The sequence below is a fragment of the Podarcis filfolensis genome (assembly GCF_964270895.1).
Source record: "Podarcis filfolensis genome assembly, chromosome: Z".
Taxonomy (NCBI): domain Eukaryota; kingdom Metazoa; phylum Chordata; class Lepidosauria; order Squamata; family Lacertidae; genus Podarcis; species Podarcis filfolensis.
In genome coordinates this window covers 35,796,771-35,820,542 of record NC_139617.1, presented here as the reverse complement: position 1 = coordinate 35,820,542, position 23,772 = coordinate 35,796,771, and the positions used below count along the sequence as shown (strand labels likewise).

General features: G+C 44.4%; 1 protein-coding gene across 6 annotated transcripts in view; it reads left to right on the top strand.

Moving 5' to 3' along the window:
• AK8 (adenylate kinase 8) overlaps positions 1–23,772 on the top strand; it is a 94,693-nt gene that overhangs the window by 11,282 nt on the left and 59,639 nt on the right. For all 6 annotated transcript variants that reach the window (XR_014543846.1, XM_083596457.1, XM_083596459.1 and 3 more), the window contains 3 exons: positions 8,543–8,592; positions 9,973–10,086; positions 17,382–17,450. Coding sequence is in view for 5 of the 6 variants with exons in the window: in XM_083596457.1 (XP_083452583.1) it covers positions 8,543–8,592; positions 9,973–10,086; positions 17,382–17,450 (233 nt within the window). In the remaining variant the exon portion in view is untranslated. The remainder of the gene's footprint in view (positions 1–8,542; positions 8,593–9,972; positions 10,087–17,381; positions 17,451–23,772) is intronic.

The window sequence follows — 23,772 nt, the reverse complement described above, 5'->3', positions numbered from 1 at the left end:
CTTTTACAAATCTCACCCCTGAGGCTCCTCTTTTGGTATACTAGCCCAGGGGATCAGCACACACTCCCCTCCTAACTGGTTTGGGATTACTTCTCTCTTCAGAAGGTCTTTCCCCTTTTTACTGAACTTGAGACCCAAGTAGAGTGTTTACTCACAACTCCACTTCTCCTTTTTTAAATTGAGCTTCCTGGTTCTCACTAGTCTATATATTCTTAAAAGACACCAGCCACTTTATTTTAATCTAACACCCAGCTCAGAGACTTCCTTCTCTGGCTGTAGATACTATTCTCAGGGCAAACTGCACACATTTCAGAGGCTATACCAGGGGTCAGCAAACTTTTTCAGCAAACTTTTTCAGAGGGACCACTGTCCCTCAGACCTTGAGGGGAGGGGCGGACTATTTGGGGGGGGGGAGTGAACGAATTCCTATGCCCCACAAATAACCCAGAGATGCATTTTAAATAAAAGGGCACATTCTACTCACGTAAAAACATGCTGATTCCTGGACCATCCGCGGACCGGATTTAGAAGGCAATTGGGTTGGATCTGGCCCCCAGTCCTTAGTTTGCCTACCCATGGGCTATATTATCCAGCTGAAATGCCAGGAACCCAGACTCTCAACTGCTATTCTTTTTCCAGTCACAAAGTTCTGTCTCCACCCACCTTCTGGCTAGCTGGACCTGCAGCCAATCAGAGTGAGTCTTCAGCCCTGCACTCTGCGAGCTACACCTCTCCTGTGTAGACCAGAATAATAAATAAAATCACTTATAAACTAAAAAACAGGTTAAACATACATAAACATGTCTGGGTAGGCTTCTCTAAACAAAAATATTTTAGCAGGCACCAAAAAGAGTGGTTATGTCAGGCAGCAGGGAGTTCCAAAGTGTGAGGCAGCCTGAACAGGGGCTTGTAATTGTGGAGGTATACAGTGGTACCTCGGGATGCGAACGGGATCCGTTCCGGAGCCCCGTTCGCATCCTGAACAGAACGTAAGACGCGTCTGCGCGTGTCGCGTTTTGCCGCTTCCGAGCATGTGCGTGACGTCATTTTGAGCATCTGTGCATGCGCGAGCTGCGAAACCTAGAAGTAACGCGCTCCGTTACTTTCGGGTTGCCGCGGAGCGCAACCCGAAAGTGCTCAACCTGAAGCACATTCAACCCAAGGTACGACTGTAGTTTGTTGAGGTTTCTAGTTATTTGAACCCCTAGGTACCTGAATTTGGTGTGGCCGAGGTTTTTTTGTTTTGTTTTTATGTTGGTGAATTCCTTTTGGGTATGCGGGGGGGAGGGGGGCAGTGTTGAAGCACATAGTCTCAGATTTTACTTGTAGGCCCAATAAGAGTTATTATGACTAATCATTATTTATTAGTATTCTGCCTTCCCCCCACAGAACCAGGACTCAAGGTGGCTTACAATTTATTCATTTATTTTTTAAAAATCGCAGAACGCTAAAAATATATAATGGTTAAAAGGTAAGCAACCTATAACGGAATTAAAACAATATAAAATATATTAGTCTGAAATTAGGGTGGGTTGAAAGAATTAAGAAACACTGAAAGTTTTTTAAAAGCCTGGGAGAATAAAAGAGTCTTGGTCTTGTGCCGGAAAGAGTGCAGTTAGTGTTAGGAAGCCCTTATAGGGATGGTATTCTACATTCAGGCAGGGTTGGGCAAATCTGTAAATTGTGGCTTCTCTCAGTTTTTCAGTTTTCTGTTTTTAGGTTCAGCTAGTTACAGTTCCACATCAGTTTGTGGTGTTCTTTTTTAAAACTCTTTGTGGAAATTCATCTGTGTTTTGTGCAAATTTCTTCTAATATTAACATTTTTGTATGCAAAGTCCACCAATATATACATGATTGCAAAGCAATTTCCCCTAACAGAATGCATATATGACTTCCACAGATGTATGCTTTTGTGCACACTTTACCAGGGCATGTACATTTTTTGGCATGCCACTGGGCTTGAGAACTGCACTGTAAAAATTAGGAGAAATGTAAACTCGGAAGGTTGTATGTCTGAGTTTTTTCAGAAAGTGAGAATTAAGCAAGTACATCTTTAAATGTGATCCAAATCAAATTTCATCCTTCATTCAATCCCCGTCCCCCTTTAGTAGTCACCCACCTCACTACATTTGGCAGCGGCATTCAGAAGGTACATTTTAGAGTTTGGATAGGAACTCACTTGCAGGTAAACTGATCCCTAGGGCTACTTTAAAGATTAATACTAGGAGTTTGAATTGGACCCAGGAGAAACAGCAGAAACTGTAGCACTAATCTGAATGTAAATTAGCTGTGAACAAAATAAAGATGATGATGATGATGATTATCAAAGCTGAATCTTAATCTCAGAAAAATGAATGAAGTGCCGAGAAGCAGAATCAGGTAGTGGTTGGATAACTGAACATGGATTGCTTATTCAACAAAGTCACACCTGGTTAGATAACAGAAATTTTGGAAGCCAAATCCTTGACAGCCTTCTGTGTTAAAATTTCCATCTTGGAAATGTATAACACTGGCATTTTAGCAGCTGCTTGGGGGGTAGGGGTGGTGGTCATGCCATAGCCCTAGTCCAAGAAGGAGTTAAGTACACAAAAATCAGTGGGATTCAGCTGGCATAACTCTCTGTTGAATGGTGGACTGTTGACTGTATAAAGGGATCGGTGTGCAGACCAGAAGGGTTAAACAGTCCATTACAAAGTTGCCCTAGAAACACTCTGCCACCCATGTGGTACGTTTAGGGACTGAGCCCCAGATGATTTTTACCGGTGTGCAGATGAGTAAATTGGCACATTTCTGCATTGGCACGTCTTCTGCCAGCTCCTATGCAGAAGGAAAAGCAGATTTAGTACAAAGTGAGCATTTACAGTAGCCCTGGGCAATATTAAAGCGTGATACGGTGTGTATAATGGTACGTTTCCTTTTTCTCCCCCCTCCTATCAAACGTTTGTCCAAAAAGCTGTGTATTAAAGCTTCAGTACCTCAGGGTTTTCTTGTGAATTTTAAATCGTGCTCCTTACTTAAACCTCAAAAGGATCTGTAGATAGAAAGGTTCGTGATATATATATATATATATATATATATATATATATATATATATATATATTGCTTTGAAGCGGGTTGAAGAAGTTGATTAGTGTTGGCACCACAGCACATTTCAGTGGCTCTGTTTATAAATAATTCCTCACTTACCAGGCTGGAGTTTCAAGGTGTTAAGATTTTTTATTTTTTTTAAAGGGGGATGGAGGAGAAAAAAGCCACACAGGTTTTAATCACATTATTTTTTTGAAAGAAATTAAGTGACAAAAACAGCTTGATGTAGCCTTTTAAAGCATTCTTTTCCTGATAATGTATAGCCTTTTCTTGGTGCTCTTACAAGAGCCAGTAAGAGCCCTTCCTTTAAACCTCCCAAGTCAAAGAACTTTGTAAAGATGAATTTGTAATTTGGGGGGTTCATGCATGATTTAAAATTTTCTACTGCTCAACTCCATACTGGAAAGCGGTTGCAAAGCTTTGGGGTGGACGGTGGGGTGGGGAATACACTTCTCTCTTTCCCTCGGCTCTCTTGCCAAGATCAGAGAGCATCGCTCCCTTTTGGATAGCAAGATCCAGCGAGGCTTGTCATTTTTTATTTGGGCCGGCTGGAATCTTCGACTGAAATTATCTCCACAGGTACCTTTGGAAAAGATGTGAGGGGTAGAAGGGAGCAGGCTTCCAAGAAAATGCACTGGGAGACTAGCCATCACAGTGCTTGTATATAACATGGCAGTGGGTGTGTGGGAGGGGGCAAAGGGGCAACCTCAAAGGGCATCGTGAAAATGGCAGGTGTCCAAATTTCAGATTTTAAACAAAGCTGAAAGATTTCAGGAACAGAGGGCAACAGAGTGAGGTTCAAAGGATATATTTGCTTGTGGATCTAATTAAGATTCAGTTGCAAACAAAATCTCCAAAGCAAGCAGGATTTTTAAAAAGTATTTAAGGTTGTTATTTTCTGTCTGTTTTATACCTGCCATATAATGCTTGTTCTGCACTTGCAATAAATTGGTCCTTTAGTGTAAGAGCACCTACACTTTGGAACTTCCTGCCCATTTATGTTATTACCTAATATCAATACACCTTCACTGTATTGTTTCCTGTGGTGCCAAAACCCTTTTTGTTCCAACAAGCTTACCCAGGCACGTAACTTTAACATGTCATATTGATAGATAGTTTTGGCTGGTTGCTTGGTTGGCATCTGTTTGTCTCGGGAGACGATGGAAGAATGTGCCTTTGAGGGTGAAGTCAAACCATTGGAGGGTTACAGCTCCTGCTGTGGTGGTAGAGACCGAAATGAAAGAGACATGTTTTGCTGCAGCTTGGGCAGATGATGGCATCTGGCTGTGCTGATGCAGGTGTACCATGGCATTTCTTCTTTCTGTGCTCCTCCCAGTGGTCATTCCTCCTTTAGTCACTGCTATGGATAAGCAACCTTACTGTCTCCAGGCATTGCGGTCATCTGCAAGGGATTCCCAAATGGAGGGGGTGATGTTGCCAACCTTCATGTCATGTTTACAGACATCTTTGTAACAAAGAGTTGGTCTGCTAACAGGCCTGGTGCCTGAAGCCAACTCCCCGTAGAGCATGTCCTTGGGGATCCCGCCATCTTCCATTCTGTAGACATGACCAACCCAACGTAGATGTCGCTGCGACAGGAGTGCAAACATGCTGAGAATGTGGGCTTGGGAGAGCACGTCTTTGTTTGAGACTCTGTCCTGCCATGTGATGCCCAAAATCTTCCTGACGCAGCACTTATGGAAGGCCTTGAGGATTTGCTTCTGGCGGGTATAAGTTGCCTACGACTCACTTCCATAAAGCAGTGTGATGCAGCACATCTTGGCATTGGTCGTTAGCATCACATTTCCCCATACTGTTTTGGAGAGGTGAGCCATTGCCATAGCTGCCTTGCCAGTATACTTGTTGAATGTACCAGGTTGGGGAAGGCTGCATTAAAACAAAGCATCAAAGGAGATATTAAAATAGTAAAGTTTAAAAGGGTGTGTGGAAACAAAAAATGTTTTTGTCTTTCCATAACCAAGCCCTGTCTCTTGCACTCAGGGAACTTTGAAAAGACTGACTTATACCAATAGTTACTCAGCCAGTTGAGTTGTACCCCAAGATATCTGTGTTTTCAAAGAATCGTCACAGGTGGGCTGAAATAAGAACATTAGACAAGCCTGCTGGATCACACCAAAGGCCCATCTAGTTCAGCATCTTGTTCTCAGAGTGGCAGACAAGATGCCCCAGTGAGAAACCCACAAGCAGGGTCTGAGCACAGAGACCATTCTCCTGACTTGCAGTTCCTAGCAGCTCTGATCCAGAGGCCTCTGACACCCCATACCACACCTCCTGAAAATGGGCATGTACACACTAACTCAGGCAAAGGCAAACTCGGCCCTCCAGATGTTTTGGGACTACAGCTCCCATCATCCCTAGCTAACAGGACCAGTGGTCAGGAATGATGGGCGTTGTAGTCGCAAAACAGCTGGAGGGCTGAGTTTGCCTATGCCTGCCCTAGATATTTAAAGTGCGTTATTTCCCTCAAATATTTCTGGGCACTGTAGCTTACCCTTCGCAGAGTTACAATTCCCAGCAAATCTTAACATACTAAAGTGCCCAGAATTCTTTGAGGGGAAAGAATGCGTTTCAAATGTGCTTTAAAGGCCTAGTGTGTACACAGCCTTAATCTCAGCCAAGAACTTCCCCAAGGCTTCCTGCCCCCTACACTCTCAACCCTTTGTTTCCCCTTTATGTCCACCTCCCCCTGCTTTTGCTAGACCATCCTTTCTGGTAATCCACCTCAACTTGATTGCCGTTTCCCAGCACCTGGGCCTCCTCTCTCCCATATTTTAATCATTAAAAGCCCGCAACGGTGCTTGAGATGGAAGGGCCCATTAAAACCCCGCACACGTCCGCGTAACGAAGAAGATGCGGGGACATATGTGCCGAGGGGGAAGGCGGCTGGCGCGCCATCCCTTTCTTCTTCTTCAGCTCCCCTTGCCTTTAATCTTGCTCTGAAACCAAAAGAAGGTTGTGCCACGGACAACCATGGACTCGAGGAATGAACAAGAAAAGAGCAGGGAGGAATCTGATATTAATGCTGTCCAGGGGGAGAGCGAGTGAGCAGCGAGACAAAAGGACTGAGGAGGGTGAAAACACACATGGAGTAACTTGTTTTTTCTCTCTCTAGCGGCTGAAGGGGGGGGGGGAGTTTTTGCCATCTTGCTCCAGAAGGAACCTGGGAAACGCACCTCGTGTCTCATCTTCCCCAGCTCTGCCCAGGAGGTAGCTAGTCTCTGGGTCAAGGAGACGTGAGGGGAAAGTGAAATGAAAACTATCTTCTTTATAAACTAGCAAAATACCTGCCGTGGTGCTGCTCAGACATCACACACATCTAGGAGGGGTGTGGTAGGTCTGTTCTCTTGACACAGAGAGTACATTGCACACACACACACCCCAGCACACACACACCCTGCCCCTCAACTCCAGATCTTTGTTGGTCGAGCCGGGACTGGCCAGGATGAGGCCTTGGAAGGCCCGCTTCCTCTTACAACACTGTTACATATTCCTTTTTATTTTTTCTTCCTTGGGAACAAGTTGCAGCCATTAATTTTTTGACTTATTTTTTAAAAAAGAAATGATATGCCTTAATACACCAAGCAAGGTAACTTTAACAAAAATCAATCATGGCTTTAATTAAAAGATAAATAAATCCATAGTCCACACTCTTGTTAAGCAAATAGTGTCCCGATTAAAAACCATGTAAGAGCATAAAACTAATAAGAGCATAGGACAAATAGCAATACAGCAAGCCCTCAAATTGTGCTTGCTTTACTTATATGATCGTAACCTTACGTCAGGCTAGGGTGGGGAATATATTAATAAATGGAGAGCCAGGTCCATCTCTGCTCTCCATTTATTTATTTTCCCTGCACTGTGCACCCACCAGATTTTGCAGGAGGACTCTGGCACTAGCATTCCAGGGTCCTTGTGGCACCTTCCCAAAGCTAGGTAAGTGAGGCACAGGGCTTTGGGAAGGTTTCACAAAGGCCCTGGGAAGCTTTCAGGACTCTTCCACAACCTTTCCAGACCCTAGTAAGCTGCTCTTTATCTTGCAGGGGTGGGAGGCAGTTCCAGGGGTTCCTGTCTCTGTGCGTGGACTCCTAAAACCGAACCTTGCGGAAGTGGTGGGCCCACTGTAATCAAAACAGCCATGATCAGTCACTGTTTAAAAGCATTGGAAGTGGGGGCAGTCACTCCATAATACAGGCAACATGACTGATCCAATCTCTGCCCCCTGAATTTGGAGCATGTAGAGGACTCTTGACCTGGATCTTAAATTCTAAGCATTTCTCAGAAGGTGTCCCAGGTGTTCAGGGCTTTGAAAGCCAGAAAAGTCAGAACCAGCACTCAGGGACACACAGGCAACCCGAGTGCACTCAACAGATAGGCTGCAGGTCTCCTGAAGTAGTGGGGAGGTCCCATATATGTTTTGGAATAGCAGCTGAACCTGTCTTTTACCCTAGGCCATTAGGTCCTCCCCACTCTGCTTGATATTGTAGCCTATCTCCTCAGAACAGTGACCAAAGCTTGCTTTTCTTAATACGATCTGTTGTTTACCACCTTCAGATACTATTGGACTATAACTCTCATTGTTCCCAGCCATTGGTCACATAGGTTGGAGCTGATTGGAACTAGGTCTAGCAGCATCTGGAGGGGCACCATGTTGCCTATCCTATGTAAAATAGCAGCATTCCTTCCCCACAATTACTAGTCCAAACTTGAGGTCTTCGTTGCTAAGGGGGTAAATTGTTGGCATCTTGAGTTAATCCCTGCTGGAGGAGCCTACTTTACTCTTGATTACCAAAATTATAAGAAAAGAGATTCTGACTAAACATTAGGGGGAAAATTCTGATGGTAGGAGCTGTTCAATTGTGAAATGGACTACCTGGGAAGGTTGTAGACTCTTGTTCACTGGAGGTTTTTAAACAGAAGTTGGATGGCAATGTGTCAGGGATTATTTAGCTGTGATTTTTCTATTGCAGGGTTTGGAATAGATGCTCTTGGGGTTCTTTCTAATTTTATGATTCTATGTATATAATCACACTGAGACTCTTTGAGTTTGGGTGGGAGGAAAGCTATGTTCATTGAACAAACTGCATGATTGATTGGAAAGGTCTTAGTTCTATCTAAGGTGGAGAATGCATGATCTTGCATCTTGGATGGTGAGAGAATCAAAAAGGTGTCTCCTCTCACCAGGGAGGCATGGAGAAGATGGAAGAGGAATTGGGTATCAGTCTAGCACTGGATAAAGTTCAATAGGTCAACATAAAAAGGACAGTCTAGGAAGGGGAATAAGCCTACAGTGCATCCCAGCATTTCCAACATTTAGACATATGCTAGTAAAAGGAACTGGAATGGCAATGGATATTGCAGTTATCTTCAGGAAATTACAAGGATTCTTAACAGCTACAATGTTGTGACATTCATGTTTTTTTCATTTCATCTACAGTTCCAAAGATCTGTATACTTGGACCTCCTGCTTCTGGGAAAACGACTATTGTAAGTGGATTTTTGTGCATGCATGGAAATGTTCTTAATGGATAGCAGATGTAGGACTCATTGCCTTTATTAAAGTCTATATTAATACTTAGCATTTTTCTGGACCTGGACAAAAAGCTCCAATATAGGTAAATTGTGGAATTTACTCCCATGAGATGTGGGTGACGGCCACCAACTTGGATGGTTTTTAAATTATACAAATGGAGGATAAGCCATGATTGCTATGTTCTACCCTGCACTATCGGAGACAGTGTGCCTCTGAACAGCAGTTGCTAGGAATCACAAGTGGGTAGAGTTGCTGTGCTCAGGTCCTTCTTGCTGGCTTCCCATTGGGGCAACTGGCCAGCCACTGTGAGAACAGAATGCTGGACTAGATGGGCCACTGGCATGCTCCAACAAGCTTGCCTTATATTATTATGGTGCTTCAAACCACCTGTGATGTTTCCGTGAAAACGCAGACATCTTGGCCTATGGCTTGACATTTTTAGTAATCATTGGTATAAATCAGTCTTTCCAAAGTTCCTTGAGTGCCTGTGATAGGGCAGTTGGCCGCAAGAGTCAGGAAACTCCCAGTTCAAACCTTTCGTCTCTTCCAGATTCTCAAAAGTAGCCTTAGACAAGAAGCCACTGTATACTTTCAGATTCTCTTCAGCCCACATCTTTGCAGCTATTCTGTTCTACCTCACAGCGGGGTTGTGCAATGTATGGGAAAGTGTTGGAAAACTTTGAAGCTGCGGTCCTCTACCCATCTGTCTAGGTATAGGATTGCAAAGTCAAGCCCTTCATAAACATAAAGTAGTATGATTAACACAGGCCTGTCCTTGCACTAAATCATTGCTCTCTCCTACTCTGCCTAAGGCTGAATCCTTTAAACTCTTTACAGATTAATTTTAATTTCAATAAATTTCTTTATTGATTAATTACCCTTCGTCGGAAGGAAACAGGTTAAGTAAGATTCCCTGTGTGTGTATAGGTTTTGCTGCTTATTTTTTCATTCCCTAGCAGTCTTTGAGAAAATCCAGGCATTGGGCTCTTCCAGAGGGAGGGGGCAGAAGGAGCACAGGTTTTAAAGTGACATCGTAAATGAAAACATTCCAGATCTCCATTGTGCTGAATTTCAAAATGGTCACTATATTCCTTTTAAAAGTGACAGATAACATATTTGCTGTTCCCCCCTCTCCTGTTACAGATGGTGCTTTCTTTTTCTACTTTCCACTTAAGCGTTACGAATTTTGCACACTCCGATGGAAAAACTGTGAAAATGCTGGTGTTATTTGTTTTTAAATTTTCTTCAAATTCACTTTCATTTCCTTTGGGAAGATACAGCTCTCTCTTATTCCTTCTCTCTCCCCCACCCCAAACACCTGCTTTTCCCTCCAGGCAATGTGGCTTTGTAAACAACTGGGAACTGCACGGATTTCTCCGGAGACTCTGTTAACCAGTGCGTGGTCAAACCTCACAGACAAAGTACAGGAGTATCAAGACACAAAACAGGTGCGTGGGCAGAGGTAACGATGCTATCTCTGCATGGAAGGGAAAGATAAGTTGTGGCATTTGCCGTTTTATTTTTCTGCAGACACAAACGAGCGATCCAATTATCGCACCTTGTTTTGTATCTGTGGTGATTTCAGAACAGACTTGTGAATTTGTGGCAGTGGGCTCCCTCCATTCTAGGGATGAAATAGCAAAGGGAGCTTTGCCATCCTCAGCTGAGAATAAATATTGAACTTTTCTGAATTCACAATCTACCCTATGCCATAGTTGTTACTAAAAACAAAGTATTAAAAACTCCTCCAGGTGGATAGAAATTCATGAGCACAGTGTGTCTGAATGTAATGCAGTCCATAGCTACGATGTTGGAGAATTCTTTTGGAAATGGGAGCAGAAATCATGACAGTTTGCATGCTTGACCAAGGTCAGGAACAGAAATCACACAAGCAAATATGAGCAGTATTCACTATTGTTGGTTTTTTCAGTCTGTGCCATTTTGTGCACCATTTTTGACATTTCCTTTCCACTGAAATTAATTACAGTACGTAATAACATTAGTTTCGGCCCAAAACAGATGAATAAACCGAGTTTTAGTGTAAACAGAGCGGAAACAGCACTGGTTCTGATGAAAGCAGGATGGGACAAAAATTGGTGCCTTCTTACATCCCTATTCACAACTTTCTTTTTTAAGGATGGGGGAGGTTAGGGTAGGGAGAGTGTCCTACTTATCACCCCACCCACCTGTTTGGACCATCCTGCAACCAGGTGGGGACTTTTTCTTAGGTAAAGGTAAAGGGACCCCTGACCATTAGGTCCAGTCGTGGCCGACTCTGGGGTTGCGGCACTCATCTCGCTTTATTGGCCGAGGGAGCCGGCGTACAGCTTCCAGGTCATGTGGCCAGCATGACTAAGCTGCTTCTGGCGAACCAGAGCAGCGCACGGAAACGCCCTTTGCCTTCCCGCTGGAGCGGTACCTATTTATCTACTTGCACTTTGATGTGCTTTCGAACTGCTAGGTTGGCAGGAGCAGGGACCGAGCAACGGGAGTTCACCCCATTGTGGGGATTCGAACCACCAACCTTCTGATCGGCAAGTCCTAGGCTCTGTGGTTTAACCCACAGCACCACCCGCGTCCCTTTTCTTAGAGGAAGACCCTATTGTCAGTTCCTAGCATATTTAGAAATGAAGTGAACAGAGCAGACCCTGACAAGCACTCCAAAGATCTTCTCCTCTGAAAGATGCCTCACCTGGTTTGGTCTCCTGCAGAGTCAGTGCCAAGGAGGGTGGTCCTGGGAAGACACCAAAATCAGTAGCCTTGAACCTGTAGAATAGGGCATGGGAAACCCTTTTCAGCCATGGGCAAGGCCACATGATAGGCAGGGCCAGAGGCATAAGTGGGCAGAGCAAGGGATGTAAATTTCACCTTCATACAGTAGGCTAGTTTCTACACACACGTTCACGCTTGCCCCTCTGCGTTCTCCATCCAGACAAGCAGGCCACATTATCAGAGTTTAAAGATACATTCCAGCCAAGCAGGAACACTCAAGGAGGGTGCAAAGCAAGGCCAATGAGGGTCGCTGCTTGAGGGGAATTCTGAAGCCTGGAGAGCCTGAGGTGTCTCACTCCTGTTGTAGAGTCCAGGGATCAGACCCTAATTGTTTATATTTTCTCTCTTCTCTTCTCTCTCTCTTCTGACACTCTACATTCTACAATCATTCCTGGAACTGAAAGTTACAGACCTTAGATTGAAGGTACACAGATTAAAAGGTACAGAGCATGATGACATCCATCTGTGATCTTTGGCCTTGGGGAGGAATGGTGAGCCCATGTTCACTGATTAGGGTCCTACGGATGCTCCAGGAAGAGCAGGACCAGGAATAAAGTCTGACTGTTGCTTGTGCAACTCTTCCTCTTCTGTCTCTCCTAGTCTTTTTCTCCACTTCTCACACTTCAGTTAGACAGCTCCCCTGCTGCCCACTCTTTTCGCCTTCCTTCCTTTCTCTAATTTAAAAGAGGTGAACTTGGTTTTATATATTCCCTAGCAGTGTACCTAGCATTTTCCCCGGGGATTCTAAGATAGCAAAGAATCAGTACAGTTTTGAATCTGAGGTTAAAATCAGTGCAGTTTTGAAAGATTCAGTCCGCCATCTTGATTCAAAATGGAATCCAGTTGTATTCAGACATAGACAAAAGTCTACTCTTTGATCTCAGGAACCACCATGCATAATTGGTTATGATATCTTCAGAGGTGTCCAAACACATAGCAAATGAGCATGTTTTGAAAATATAGATATACATTTGCAAACATTTATGTACTGTGAATGTCATGGCAGTGAACAGAATAAAACCAACAATAAAACTGCATTCATAAAACAAATGCGGAAATAAATCCTAAACTTTGTTCATTTTGTCAAAGATTATTTTTATTCAGTTGTGCAAGAAAAACCCCCACCACTGATTTGGAGGGAGAAAAATAGAAAGGAACACAGCCTCACGCACAAAAATCCCCTTTGGTTTAATTACTCTCATTATTAGCATACTTCAGGCTAATCAGCAGCACTTTCAAGGGGGCCCTGTAGGGTTTCCTTGATTATTATGGGGTGGGACATGAAAGTCAAGGAGATCTGGCAAGGAATCAGGCTGTATGGGGAGGGGAAGAAAGAGAGGGAAGTGGTGAAATCAGTGCAGTGCTTTACATGCTCTTTCGAGTTGGCAGAGTGTTTGCATAAGAAGATGTTTTTGGTTAAAAAGAAAACAAGTGTATTCTCTTTTTTTTTAAATGCAAGGTTAGCCTCAAGAGCCAGAGAGTAACCATGGTGGATAGGGACCATTGAGACTGGTGGAGCAGAAGGCAAAGAGGTCCTCAGGAAGTGGAGCCCATCTAGTTCAGCATTGTGTTCCTGTAGTAAACCAGCAATTAGGATTCTAGCACAAGAGCACTCTCTCCTCCTGTGGTTTTCAGTTCAGAAGCATTACTGCCTCCAACTGTGGAGGCAGAGCATAGCCATCGTGGTTAGTAGCCATCAATAGTCCTCTCCTTCATGGATTTTTCTCACCCTGTTTTATAGCCATCCACTTGGTGACCATTACTGCAGGGCTGGCCCAATAGATTTTGGCACCTGAGGCAAACCTCAAAATAGGGCGGGAGGCCCTCCTTGCCAGGGAAGGTGGGGTGAATGAAGATCAACATCAGGAGCAGTGGGTGGGGGGAGGACAGAATCTGCTGCCCCTAGGAATCGTGCTGCCTGAAGCAGTTGCCCCTTCTGACCTCATGGGTGGACTGGTCCTACATCCCTGCCTCTTTTGGGAGTGAGTTCCATAGTTTATGTGCTGCATGAGGAAGTACAGTCTTTTATCTGTCCTGAATCTTCCAACATTCAGCTTCATTTGATGTCCACGAGTTCTAGTGTTATGAGAGAGGGAGATATTTTCTTCTCTATGCACTTTCTCTATGCCATGCATAATTTTATGAACTTATATCATGATGGGTGCTCCAGGTAGGAGAGGACTCTTCTTTTGTGCATCATTGGAGAATCTGCAAATATTTAAGCTGAAAGTTCATTGAGTGATTTTTGCCTGGCCAGCTCCTGGCCACCGCTTATCACCCTGCCACCGTTAGAAGAGGAAGGAGCCAAATAGGTTTAAGTGGCAAGAGGGCTCAAAGATGCTAACCATATGGGAGGGGGAGACGGCGGGAGCTGACTGAAGAGGGACCTCCCATCTTACAGGGCAAAAAGTCTGGGGCTGGCTCTATAAATGGAAAATGGAGGAAAATTGACTCTGTGCCAAGCACCTGCATCAGACCCTGTGTTGCTGAGGACAAAGTACTGTGGCTCTGTGGCAGAGCACATTCTTTGCATGTAGAAGTTTTCAGGTTTGATCCCTGGCATTTCTAGGGGGGAGCCCTGTCCAAAACCCTGAAGAGTGGCTGCCAGTCAGTGTAGACAGTACTGAGTTAGGTAGACCACAATGGTCTGGCATTCTATAAGACAACTTCCTTTGTTACTGAGGTGATATATAGCAGGAAAGGGCTGTAGCTCAATGGCAGAGCGCCTGCACTGCAGGCAGAAGGTCCCAGGTTTAATCCCTGTTGTCTCCAGGTACAGCTGGGAATGTCTCTTGAATGAAGCTTACTGAGCTGCTGCCAGTCAGTGCTGACAATATTGGGAGAGTTTGACCAGGAGTCTGATGTGGTATAAGGCCGCTTCCAGTGCTCCTAACTTTGATGGAGGGTTGCAGCTCAGTGGTAGTATGCAGAACTTGAGTCAGAACAAAAAGCACTTAGAAGCCAAAGCTGGATCTGGGCCTTTGCAGTTTGAAAGAGCGGCTTTGCTCAGCAGCCCCTTTGCATTGTCTCTAAACGCCCCCTTGACTACTCCCACCCCCCAAACTCTGGTCAACAGAGGTGCTCTGCAGATTGCTCAGATTGCAAGGCTGCTAAAGGATCCTGTAGAGGACTCCAATTTAAATTGGCTCCTCAAGCCTTAGCCAGGTGGACCCCCTGGCAGCCCACTAGCCTCTCTTGAAATGACACATCAAAGAGGGAAGTGGGAGTCTAGCTGTTTCTGAGAGCAGCATGAGGCACCTTTGTAAAATGACAGCCTCAAAGCTGCCAGTCCCAGCTCCAGCCGCGAGAGGCTGCATGAGGCTTTGACGCATCTCCCTGCGGGACCTGCAGACTTGCAAGGAACACGTTTTATTTCCTTTTGCTCTTCTTTCCCCCTCACCTGTGTGTGCGTGAATGCGCCTGCTTTTGAGTGGGATGGAGCTCAGGAGATGTTTGAGAAAAGACCTAAGTGGGTCATTTTGTTGCTCCCTTGCCTGCCTGTCATCAATTTTCCGTTAGAATAATATAATAATAGAATTGTAGAGTTGGAAGGAACTCTGAGGGTCATCTAGTTCAACCCCCTGCAATGCAGGAATCTCAGCTAAAGCATCCATGACAGGTGGACATCCAACCTCTGTTTAACAACCTCCAATGAAACAGAGTCCACCACCTTCCAAGGGAGACTGTTCCACTGTTGAACAGCTCTTGCCATCAGAAAGTTCTTCTTGATGTTGCATTGAAATCTCCTTTCTTGTAACTTGAAGCCATTGGTTCAGGTCCTACCCTCCAGAACAGGAGAAAACAAGTTTGCCCCGTAATCCACATGACAGCCTTTTAGGTATTTGAAAATAGCTACCATATCTCCTCTCAGTCTCCTCTTTCCAGGCTAAACATACCCAACTTCCTCAACCGTTCCTCATAAGGCTTTGTTTCCAGACTGTTAATCATCCTGGTTGCTCTCCGCTGCACACATTCTTCTCAGGCCCTTCTTCATGTATCTCATCCACAAGGTCCGGAAGGTGGCAACATGAGTATGGGCCTTTTCTGCAGTGGAATATTCTCCTCAGGGAGGCTCAGCTGACGCCTTCATTATACTCCTTTAGGTGCCTGCCGGGTGAAAACTTTCCTCTATAACAAGGCCTTTTGACATGGATAGGCAAACTAATGCCCGGGGGCTGGATCTGGCCCAATCGCCTTCTAAATCCAGCCCCCGGACAGTCCGGGAATCAGCTTGTTTTTACATGAGTAGAATGTGTCCTTTTATTTAAAATGCATCTATGGGTTATTTGTGGGGCCTGCCTGGTGTTTTTACATGAGCAGAAAGTGTGCTTTTATTTAAAATGCATCTCTGGGTTATTTGTGGGGCATAGGAATTCATTCATCCCCCCCCAAAAAATATAGTCCAGCCCCCCTCAAGGTCTGAGGGACAGTAGACCGGTCCCCTGCTGAAAAAGTTTGCTGACCCCTGGCTTTTGACATGCCTTTTTAAAACATGTTGTGGAAGGGGATATTACTGGGCTGTCTTTGTTTTTGTTCTTATTATGTATTTTCTGTTGAATAAAAAAATAACAATAATTTGTTGATAGCCTCCATTAATTGTGACACCTGTTTTCTTAAAACCAGTCATGGAGTAGGGGCCTAAGCTGTCAGCTTCCTCCTCCTCAACCTCTGTATTCCCCTTATTGAACTAAGTAGGAAAGAGGATGGGGGCAAAACTGGAATTAGGCCACATTCTCACCATGCATTTAAAGCCATCTGGTGTTGCTTTCTACAATCATAGCTTCCCCTCAAAAAATTCTGGGAGCTGGAGTTTGTTAAGGGTGCAGAGAGATGTTGGGTGTCACCCTTGTTTTCCCTCTTAAAGCTGCATTTCCCAGTGGCTTGACAAGCAATTCCTCTGCCCAGAGAACTCTAGGAATTGTTGGTCGCTCTGGGAGAGGATTAAGGGGTCTTCTCACAATCCTCAGCACCCCAAAGAAGCTCCCAGAATTCTTTGGGGGAAGCATCGACTGTTTAAAGTATCATAGTGCTTTAAATATATGGTAGGAATGTAGCCTTAGTTGGCTCTGCCTGTCATTGGCGATTTGCCTGGTTTGGCAGGCGTACAAGGAGCATGGCCTTCTGTTCTTGCCTGGTCTTCTGAGCAGGACTCTGATATAACAGAGTTCAGTTTCCAGCTCAGATCTCCAGCTCCAGTTCCAAAAACTCACTTCAGGGGGACATCCAGGCCTGGAAAATGCACACTCCATACCTGGGGAAGGGCCATAGAAATGTGCTTTGCATGCAGAAGATCTCAAGTTCAGTCCCTAGCACCTGGAGTTGCCAGCATCTCCAGTTAAAAAACAAACCAAGCTGTAATCGACATAGGAAGCTGCTTTAGTCCATTGGTCCATCTAGCTCAATACTGTCTACACTGACTGACAGAAACTCTCCAGTGCTTCAGACAGGGAGTCTTTTCCTGGAGGTGCCAGGAATTGAACCCGGGACCTTCTGCACCCAAAAAAGCAGATGCTGTGGCTTTGAGCCACACCCCTTCCACGAGGCAGTGCTTAAAATTGTGTACCACTTTAGAGTAGGTGTTCCCTATTGTGCTAGAGGCAAGGAAGATTGCCTCTTTTATGATGGGGCTTCCCACCTGCAGTTTTTGAAAATACTTAAATTTAAAATAATGTGTGTGCATTTTATATAAAAATGTTGCCTGATTAGTCAAGAGTGTTTTTTAAAAAACCAGTTAACCCCACCAACTGTACATTTCAGTTCTACTGGTTGGCTGACAATGTGTTTCTTTCACTGGCTGGAGTGGTGGAAGCTTTCTGTTTTCCTTTTGTGTGTCATTTTCTTGCAAAGGGTTTGATCCCTCCAGCTGTTGTTTTTTTTTAAGGGGGGTATTCAAACACAGAAAGTGCAGTAATTCTCTTTGAACTGCTTTGTGGATATTAAACTCACCGTATTTCTTTCTTAATTTTTTTAGAAAATCCCTGACGCTCTGTGGGCTGAACTGATTGTGGAACGTTTGCAGATTGAGGACTGCATTCACAGTGTAAGTGTGGCTCTTGCTGGATGAGATTGTTCATGGGGTGTGGTGGGATAGGTGACGTGGGAGTTTGTGCTGTGGATGGGATTGATTCCCCAAGGTTGTTGCAGGGAATTTGGAGTGTGATTAACAGCATAAATGGGGAAGCTGAAGGTACACATATGTTAATTGTCTGGCTACCAAGACGACCAAAAGGGGAGCAGCCGTGTAGTTCTGTTGACTGCCGCAGGCGACTGGCAGAGTCCTGAGTGGGCAAACCTGTTACAAACAGGCAACATTAAGAAGCAAACAAGCAAACAAACCAACCATTTCATGGATCTTTCCCCCCCAAAATTGTGCATTCATTATAGTGTTGTTTATTTATTTATTTTTAATTTCATATCCTGCTCTTCCTCTTCAGCAAACAGATTTATTTATTTATTTATTTATTTCATAAAATTTATGCACTGCTTGATTGTAAAAAACTAAAATATCAGTGCAATTAAAAATTTAAACTTGCAAGACTATTTGGTACCTCCATATCTGGTCCTTGATCTGTGGGGTGCCTGGTCCTTCCTTCAAGGACTCAGTGTCTGGCATCAGGTCTAGGCTGGGCATGGCATTACTTGTGATTCCCAGCAACTGATATTCAGAGGCATACTTCCTCTGACAGTGGAGGGAAAACATAAGAAGAGCCTTCTGGATCAGACCAAAGGCCCATCTAGTCCAGCATCCTGTTCTCACAGGGGCCAACAAGATGTATCATGGTAGCACTCTTCCTGCTTTGGATTCCCAATAACTGGTCTTCAGGGGCATACTGCCTCCAGCGATGGAGGTAGAACATTCCTAGCTGTACTGGCTTCACTGGTCAGATCTGTGTGTCTCTGGACACACACACCTTTTAGAGGCACTTCAGATCCACTCCCGCAGGAGATGGCCACCTTGCTTTGCCTCCTGGTAGGGGCTGCTGTCTCCCTTTGCTCAAGGAGCCCTATTTAAATCAACACCAGTATCTTTGAAGGTATATTTATGTAACATGGTATGAATTAATAAAGATGTTTATAAATACCATAATGCATATTTAACTAAAGGTATGTTAATCAAGGAGATGGGATTTGTGCCAAGAAAAGGAAAATAAATAAGAATTTGGGGGGAGACCAATCAGAATGTTTATAATTAGTTCCTGCCATGACTTTCCCTCTCTGTCCCTCTAAGAGGTGATTGTTACAAAGAGAATCTAAAACATGAAGGCACCACCTTGCAAAAGGTAGTAGCCATTTACCAGCATACCTACCAATTTTGGAACAATTAAAATAAGAGGCTGTTCCTCTTTCCCTCAGCCTTACCCCACTCACCTAAGACCTCTTTGACTGTCCTTGAGTCCCAGCAGCCCTCATGAAAGGAAATAGGAAGAGGCTACTGACTAGATGGGCAGTCGGCGTATCCGTGTGTGTGTCACAATTCCCTGGTATTTCAGGAACATCAGTGCTGCTGGCTGAGGCCACTGGCCCATCTAGTCCAGCATCCTGTTCTCACAGTGGCCAACCAGATGCCTTAAAGGGAAATTTGCAAGCAGGACTTGAGCACAACAGCAGCTGTGTCTACTTGTGATTCCCAGCAACTGGCATTCATAGACATACTCCCACTGACTGTGGAGATTAACCTAGCCATCATTACCAGTAGACATTGATAGCCTTATCTTCCATGAATCTTTCCTCTTTTAAAGCCACACACATTGGGGGTCACCACTGCCTCTTGTAAATGGATGGAAAACGGATGGAAAGAGAGAGTTGAAGGATGAATTAAAATATTGGAAGGATAAGAATATTAGAAGAGGATAAAGAATAGAATAATGGGTGGCAATTTCTTTGATGATATGCAGCATAAAAAAGGGGAAATAGGAAGCCATGGGGGTGGGGGGCGGGGTCTAAAGGGAATGGATGGAAGAAAATATGTAGAACATGTATGTGTTGAAACTTTAAAAAATAATAAAGGGGGGGGGGAGAATATTAGAAGAGCCTGCTAGATCAGATGAAAGGCCCATCTAGTCCAGCATCCTGTTCTCATAGTAACCAGCCACAGTGACCAACCTTATCCTTGCACAACAGAACATTCTCTCCCTCCCACACCACCTAAATCTGTCCTGAGGGTTCCTTCAACCCTCCGGAGCAGATTTTGGCATGGCAAAGTGCACGGTGAGGGGAAAGAAAGGGGGAAATCCTGTTGGGTGACCCCTAACCCTTGGGCTACCTCAGGAATTTTGTTGAATTTTGCCCTGAGTCTCCCTGATCATTATTTAATACTCTAACCACTACACCACACTGACGTTTATTTTTACTTCATTTACAGATATTCATTTTGTAATAGGCTGCATCAAAGATATAAGAAAGCTAATTCTTTTTAGCTCATTAACTTTTAAAAGCCTTTTTCTTATCATGTGCTTTCTGTTTTAAAATGGCCAATCATTACATTTTTAGGGTGCCATTTTATACACATACACTCTCTCTGTCCCTCCCTTTCTATCAACTACAAGAAAATTGCATCAGTCCTTTTGAATTGTTCGAGGAAAAGGGAGGTGAGAGATTTGAAGGGAAATCTAAATGACTGGAAAGTGGTTGTCAGTTTGCCCGTACAAAATACCGTGCACCTTAATCCATAATTTATCTGCTCATTTTGAATTTGCAAAGTAGAATTAAACTTTTGCATTGCAAATGACTTGCGCTTGAATTATTTGGGTCTGCCTGATTTCTCTTAGAGCTCTTTAAAGCTGAGCTGCTTCAGTAATTTATCTGTTTATTTATCCTTCTCCCCACCCCACCCCTTCACTGATGATGAATAGATAGATATTTATCCCACAGGGCCAAATATCTAGTGTGGTTTTCTTGTATTTGCATAAATGTGTATTAATGCACACAGGAATTAGACCTCTGAGGCTTCATTCAGACATCATGCCAAACCATGGTTCAGGAAGCTTAATGATGGTTTGACATAATGTTAAGATTAATAAAAGGAGGGTTGCTTTGTGATACACTGGCAGAGCAGAATTAAAAAAAAAAATGGGTTGGCAAATGTCTGAATTGACAATTGATCCAGATTCCTAGAAGCCACCACACTCAGAGATGGATGGGTCGTTCAGATGGCAAACAAAAGGAGATAGACTCCTCTAAACCATGGTTTGCTTGGGAACCTGTGACTATAGTTTACAACTTTACATTCTAATCCATGGATACAAAACTGAAAGGACAATACGCTGCAGTGCTCACTGACGCAAAGCTCTTTCTTGTAGCTCAACGCAATTCAGGGCAAAATACTTCTTCAGGAACTATGAACAAAAACAATGGACTTGTTCTTCTTATTGTAGTGATGGCCACCAGCTTGAATGGCTTTAAGGGAGGACAAATTAATGGAGGATAAGGCTGTCTCTTACCAGAGGCAGTCTGCCTCTGAATAACAGTTGCTGGGAAGTGGGGAGAGTTGCTGTTGCATTCAGGCAGGCATCCCATAATGGACATTTGGTTGACCAGCGTAAGAACAGAATGTTGGATTCGATTAACCTTTGCCTGATCTAGCAGGGCTCTTCTAATGTTCCTACAATCATGGGTATCTGGCTCAGCCAGGCCTCAGCCCTGTTCAATATCTAGTGTGGTGCTTGTGACCTCAGCTCATGCTACCACCCCTGCCTCCTTGGACAACAGCTGTAGCACATACACACAGGAAGCGTCTTGGTGATTAGTGCCTTATAAGTGCAATTCTTTTTTGATAGCACTTTTTAAGTGTCCACCTTGAAGGGAAAACACGCTACATCTGGAGCTTGTGCCTTTCTGGAATAGAAAACCTCCCCCCACCCCACCTCAAAATATTTGAATCTTGCAGAGGCCGTCAGCTTGCTTCTTGAGCCAGATTTATGCTGCTGTGGTTCATAACACAAGTCAGTATATTATCCTGGAAAAAAATGTTAATAGATTGCCAGGAGTGGGCCACCAGCCCACTGTACTACCAGCTGTTTGTTTTATTTCTCCTGGTGGTGTCATTCGGCTGGCATTAATTGCCCAGCTTTCATCCTGCCGATGGTAGGAATGCCGGATTTTGTGTGCCGTTGTTTTGACACTCTCAGGTTTATAGATGTCGCTTGTGTCCTCGGAGGAACACGGTTTTATTGATCAATGGCTCTTCCGGGACCCCGTAGGGCTTGTTCTGCAAATCCAAATGCAGTTAGGGTGCTGAGGGATCATGCAGGGAGTGGTGGTGGTCTTAGCAAACCGAGAAAACTTATGGCAGGCATTATGTTCTAGAGCAAGCTATGTGTGGGAATGGGAACTGGGGCTGCTGTGCCTTACGAGGTTCACATAAGGTCCTTGCAGCCCCACTGGCTGTTCCTTGAAGCCACAGCTGTGCTGGTTTAGTGTGGTAGCAGAGTTAATTTATAGGAGCTGAAGAAGCCCTGGTGAGGAATCATTTGAAGACCTTCACACAAAACCTTGCCGAGTCCACCAGCGTAGTTATGGCCTGCTCAAAACTATGCTGTGAGGAAATAAATAGGTCATGTTCACACTATGCATTTCAAAGAACTCTTATATCAATTTAACAGAAAAAATATTGGGAACTTTAATTTGTTAAAGGATGCTGAGAATTGTTAAGAGATCCTCTTCACAGAGCTACAATTCCCAGTACCCTTAATTACATTCCAGTTAGAAATCTCTTCCCATGAAGCATCTCCAATTGATTTTACCATACAATAAGAAGTATGAAACAATTACATATATAAAAAGCATGTTTTTCTACAATTCTTATCTTTTCCTTCATTTGAGAAAAAGAAAAGAAATTGTATCCCAAACTTTCCAAAACGATGAACTCAGTCACCCCGAAATTGTGAAATGGAACAAATGCAGTAACTCGGAGGTGAGGTAGCTGCCCCAAAGAAACAAAGCATGGTGTATGTGTGTGTGGTAGAAGCCCACCCCCATCCTGCTTTCCCTAAGCTACCCTGCTTAGCTGAGGTGTAGTGGTGGTGACCAAGCTGTTGTCAGGTTGAAGTGGAGTCAGCTGACAATTTGGTTTGATTCTGCATGTAGGATGAGTGAGTGGCACTATTTTTTCCTTCATCTCCAGCACCAGAATGTCTTGGGTCTGCCCTATACACACAAGTGCCCCCCCCACCAGCTGGGTCCCTGCTCCCAACAACATGCAAGTTCATTCTGCCACACGCCATTGTTGCAATATTAGTGCATATCTTGCCTGTGGACTTTCCATTGGGGCATCTGGTTGGCCACTGTGAGAACGGGATGATGGACTGGATGGACCATTGGCCTGATCCAGCAGAGCTGTTCTTATGGTTTTCTCATGTTATCTCCTTTTTTGCAGAGGGATTGGGATGGGGGGGGAATCCAGATTGAGGGTGGGGAAAGTGTGGGGAAGACACTGACTTGGAGGAGAACACCATGTGTATAACGGAAAAATTAATGGAGGCACAGGAAGCTTACCATTCACATTAAACCACTATATGGATGATCTCTTAAATGACTGGGGTACTTGCATGGTGCCCTGTTTCAAAGTAGATCAAATGGGAGAGGCAGACAGACATGTGGGACCAAGTGTGAAGGATCTTTTATTCCGTTTATTCAAGCGTCTGGGGATTATTTGCCTGTGTGGGGAAGCATTCTCTCCCTCCCAATTGCTTCGCAAAGAAACAAATCCTTAGCTTGTGAAGGTACTAATTAGCCTTTAATGGCAGTCAGGAGGGCAGGAACGACCAGCATTTGCACAAAGCCTGACTTGCCTCGATGGACTCTGCGCTGTTCCTTCATCCTTGGCTCCCAAGCCACAATCCTTCCCCCTCTCCCCTCCCCCACTGTTGTCTTCTTATCCTCCCCCCTTTTTTTTATCGTTGACATCTGTTTGGAGCTTGTCCCTTCTGTGATACCATCCTACTTGCAGCTGTTCCAGACCTCCGGCTCTGAGCCATGTGCAAGGGGGGGGGGCGCCCTGAGCATACGGCCCTTTTGATGTGTGATAAAACAGAACTGAGCCACTGGGGGCATGGCGAAGGAAATGCAGCGGAATATCAATAAACCCTGTGCCGAGCGGAGCTGCACCTCGGCGGCAGGCTAGACATTTCACTGAAGTGTCAAGCCGACGGATAATGTATTCTAATTAGGGATTGGCTGGGGCCTTGGAACTGGGAAACCTTGGGGGGGGCTGAGGTGGAGAATGACCCATATATCTAACTGTTTTAGAGAGGGCTTATTTATAATGTATTAGCATGGCGCCTTAATTACAAGCAACTTGTTTGTTGAGCTACCTTCTTGGATTATTATTATTTAGTTATTTCATTTCATTTGTTGATGCTTTG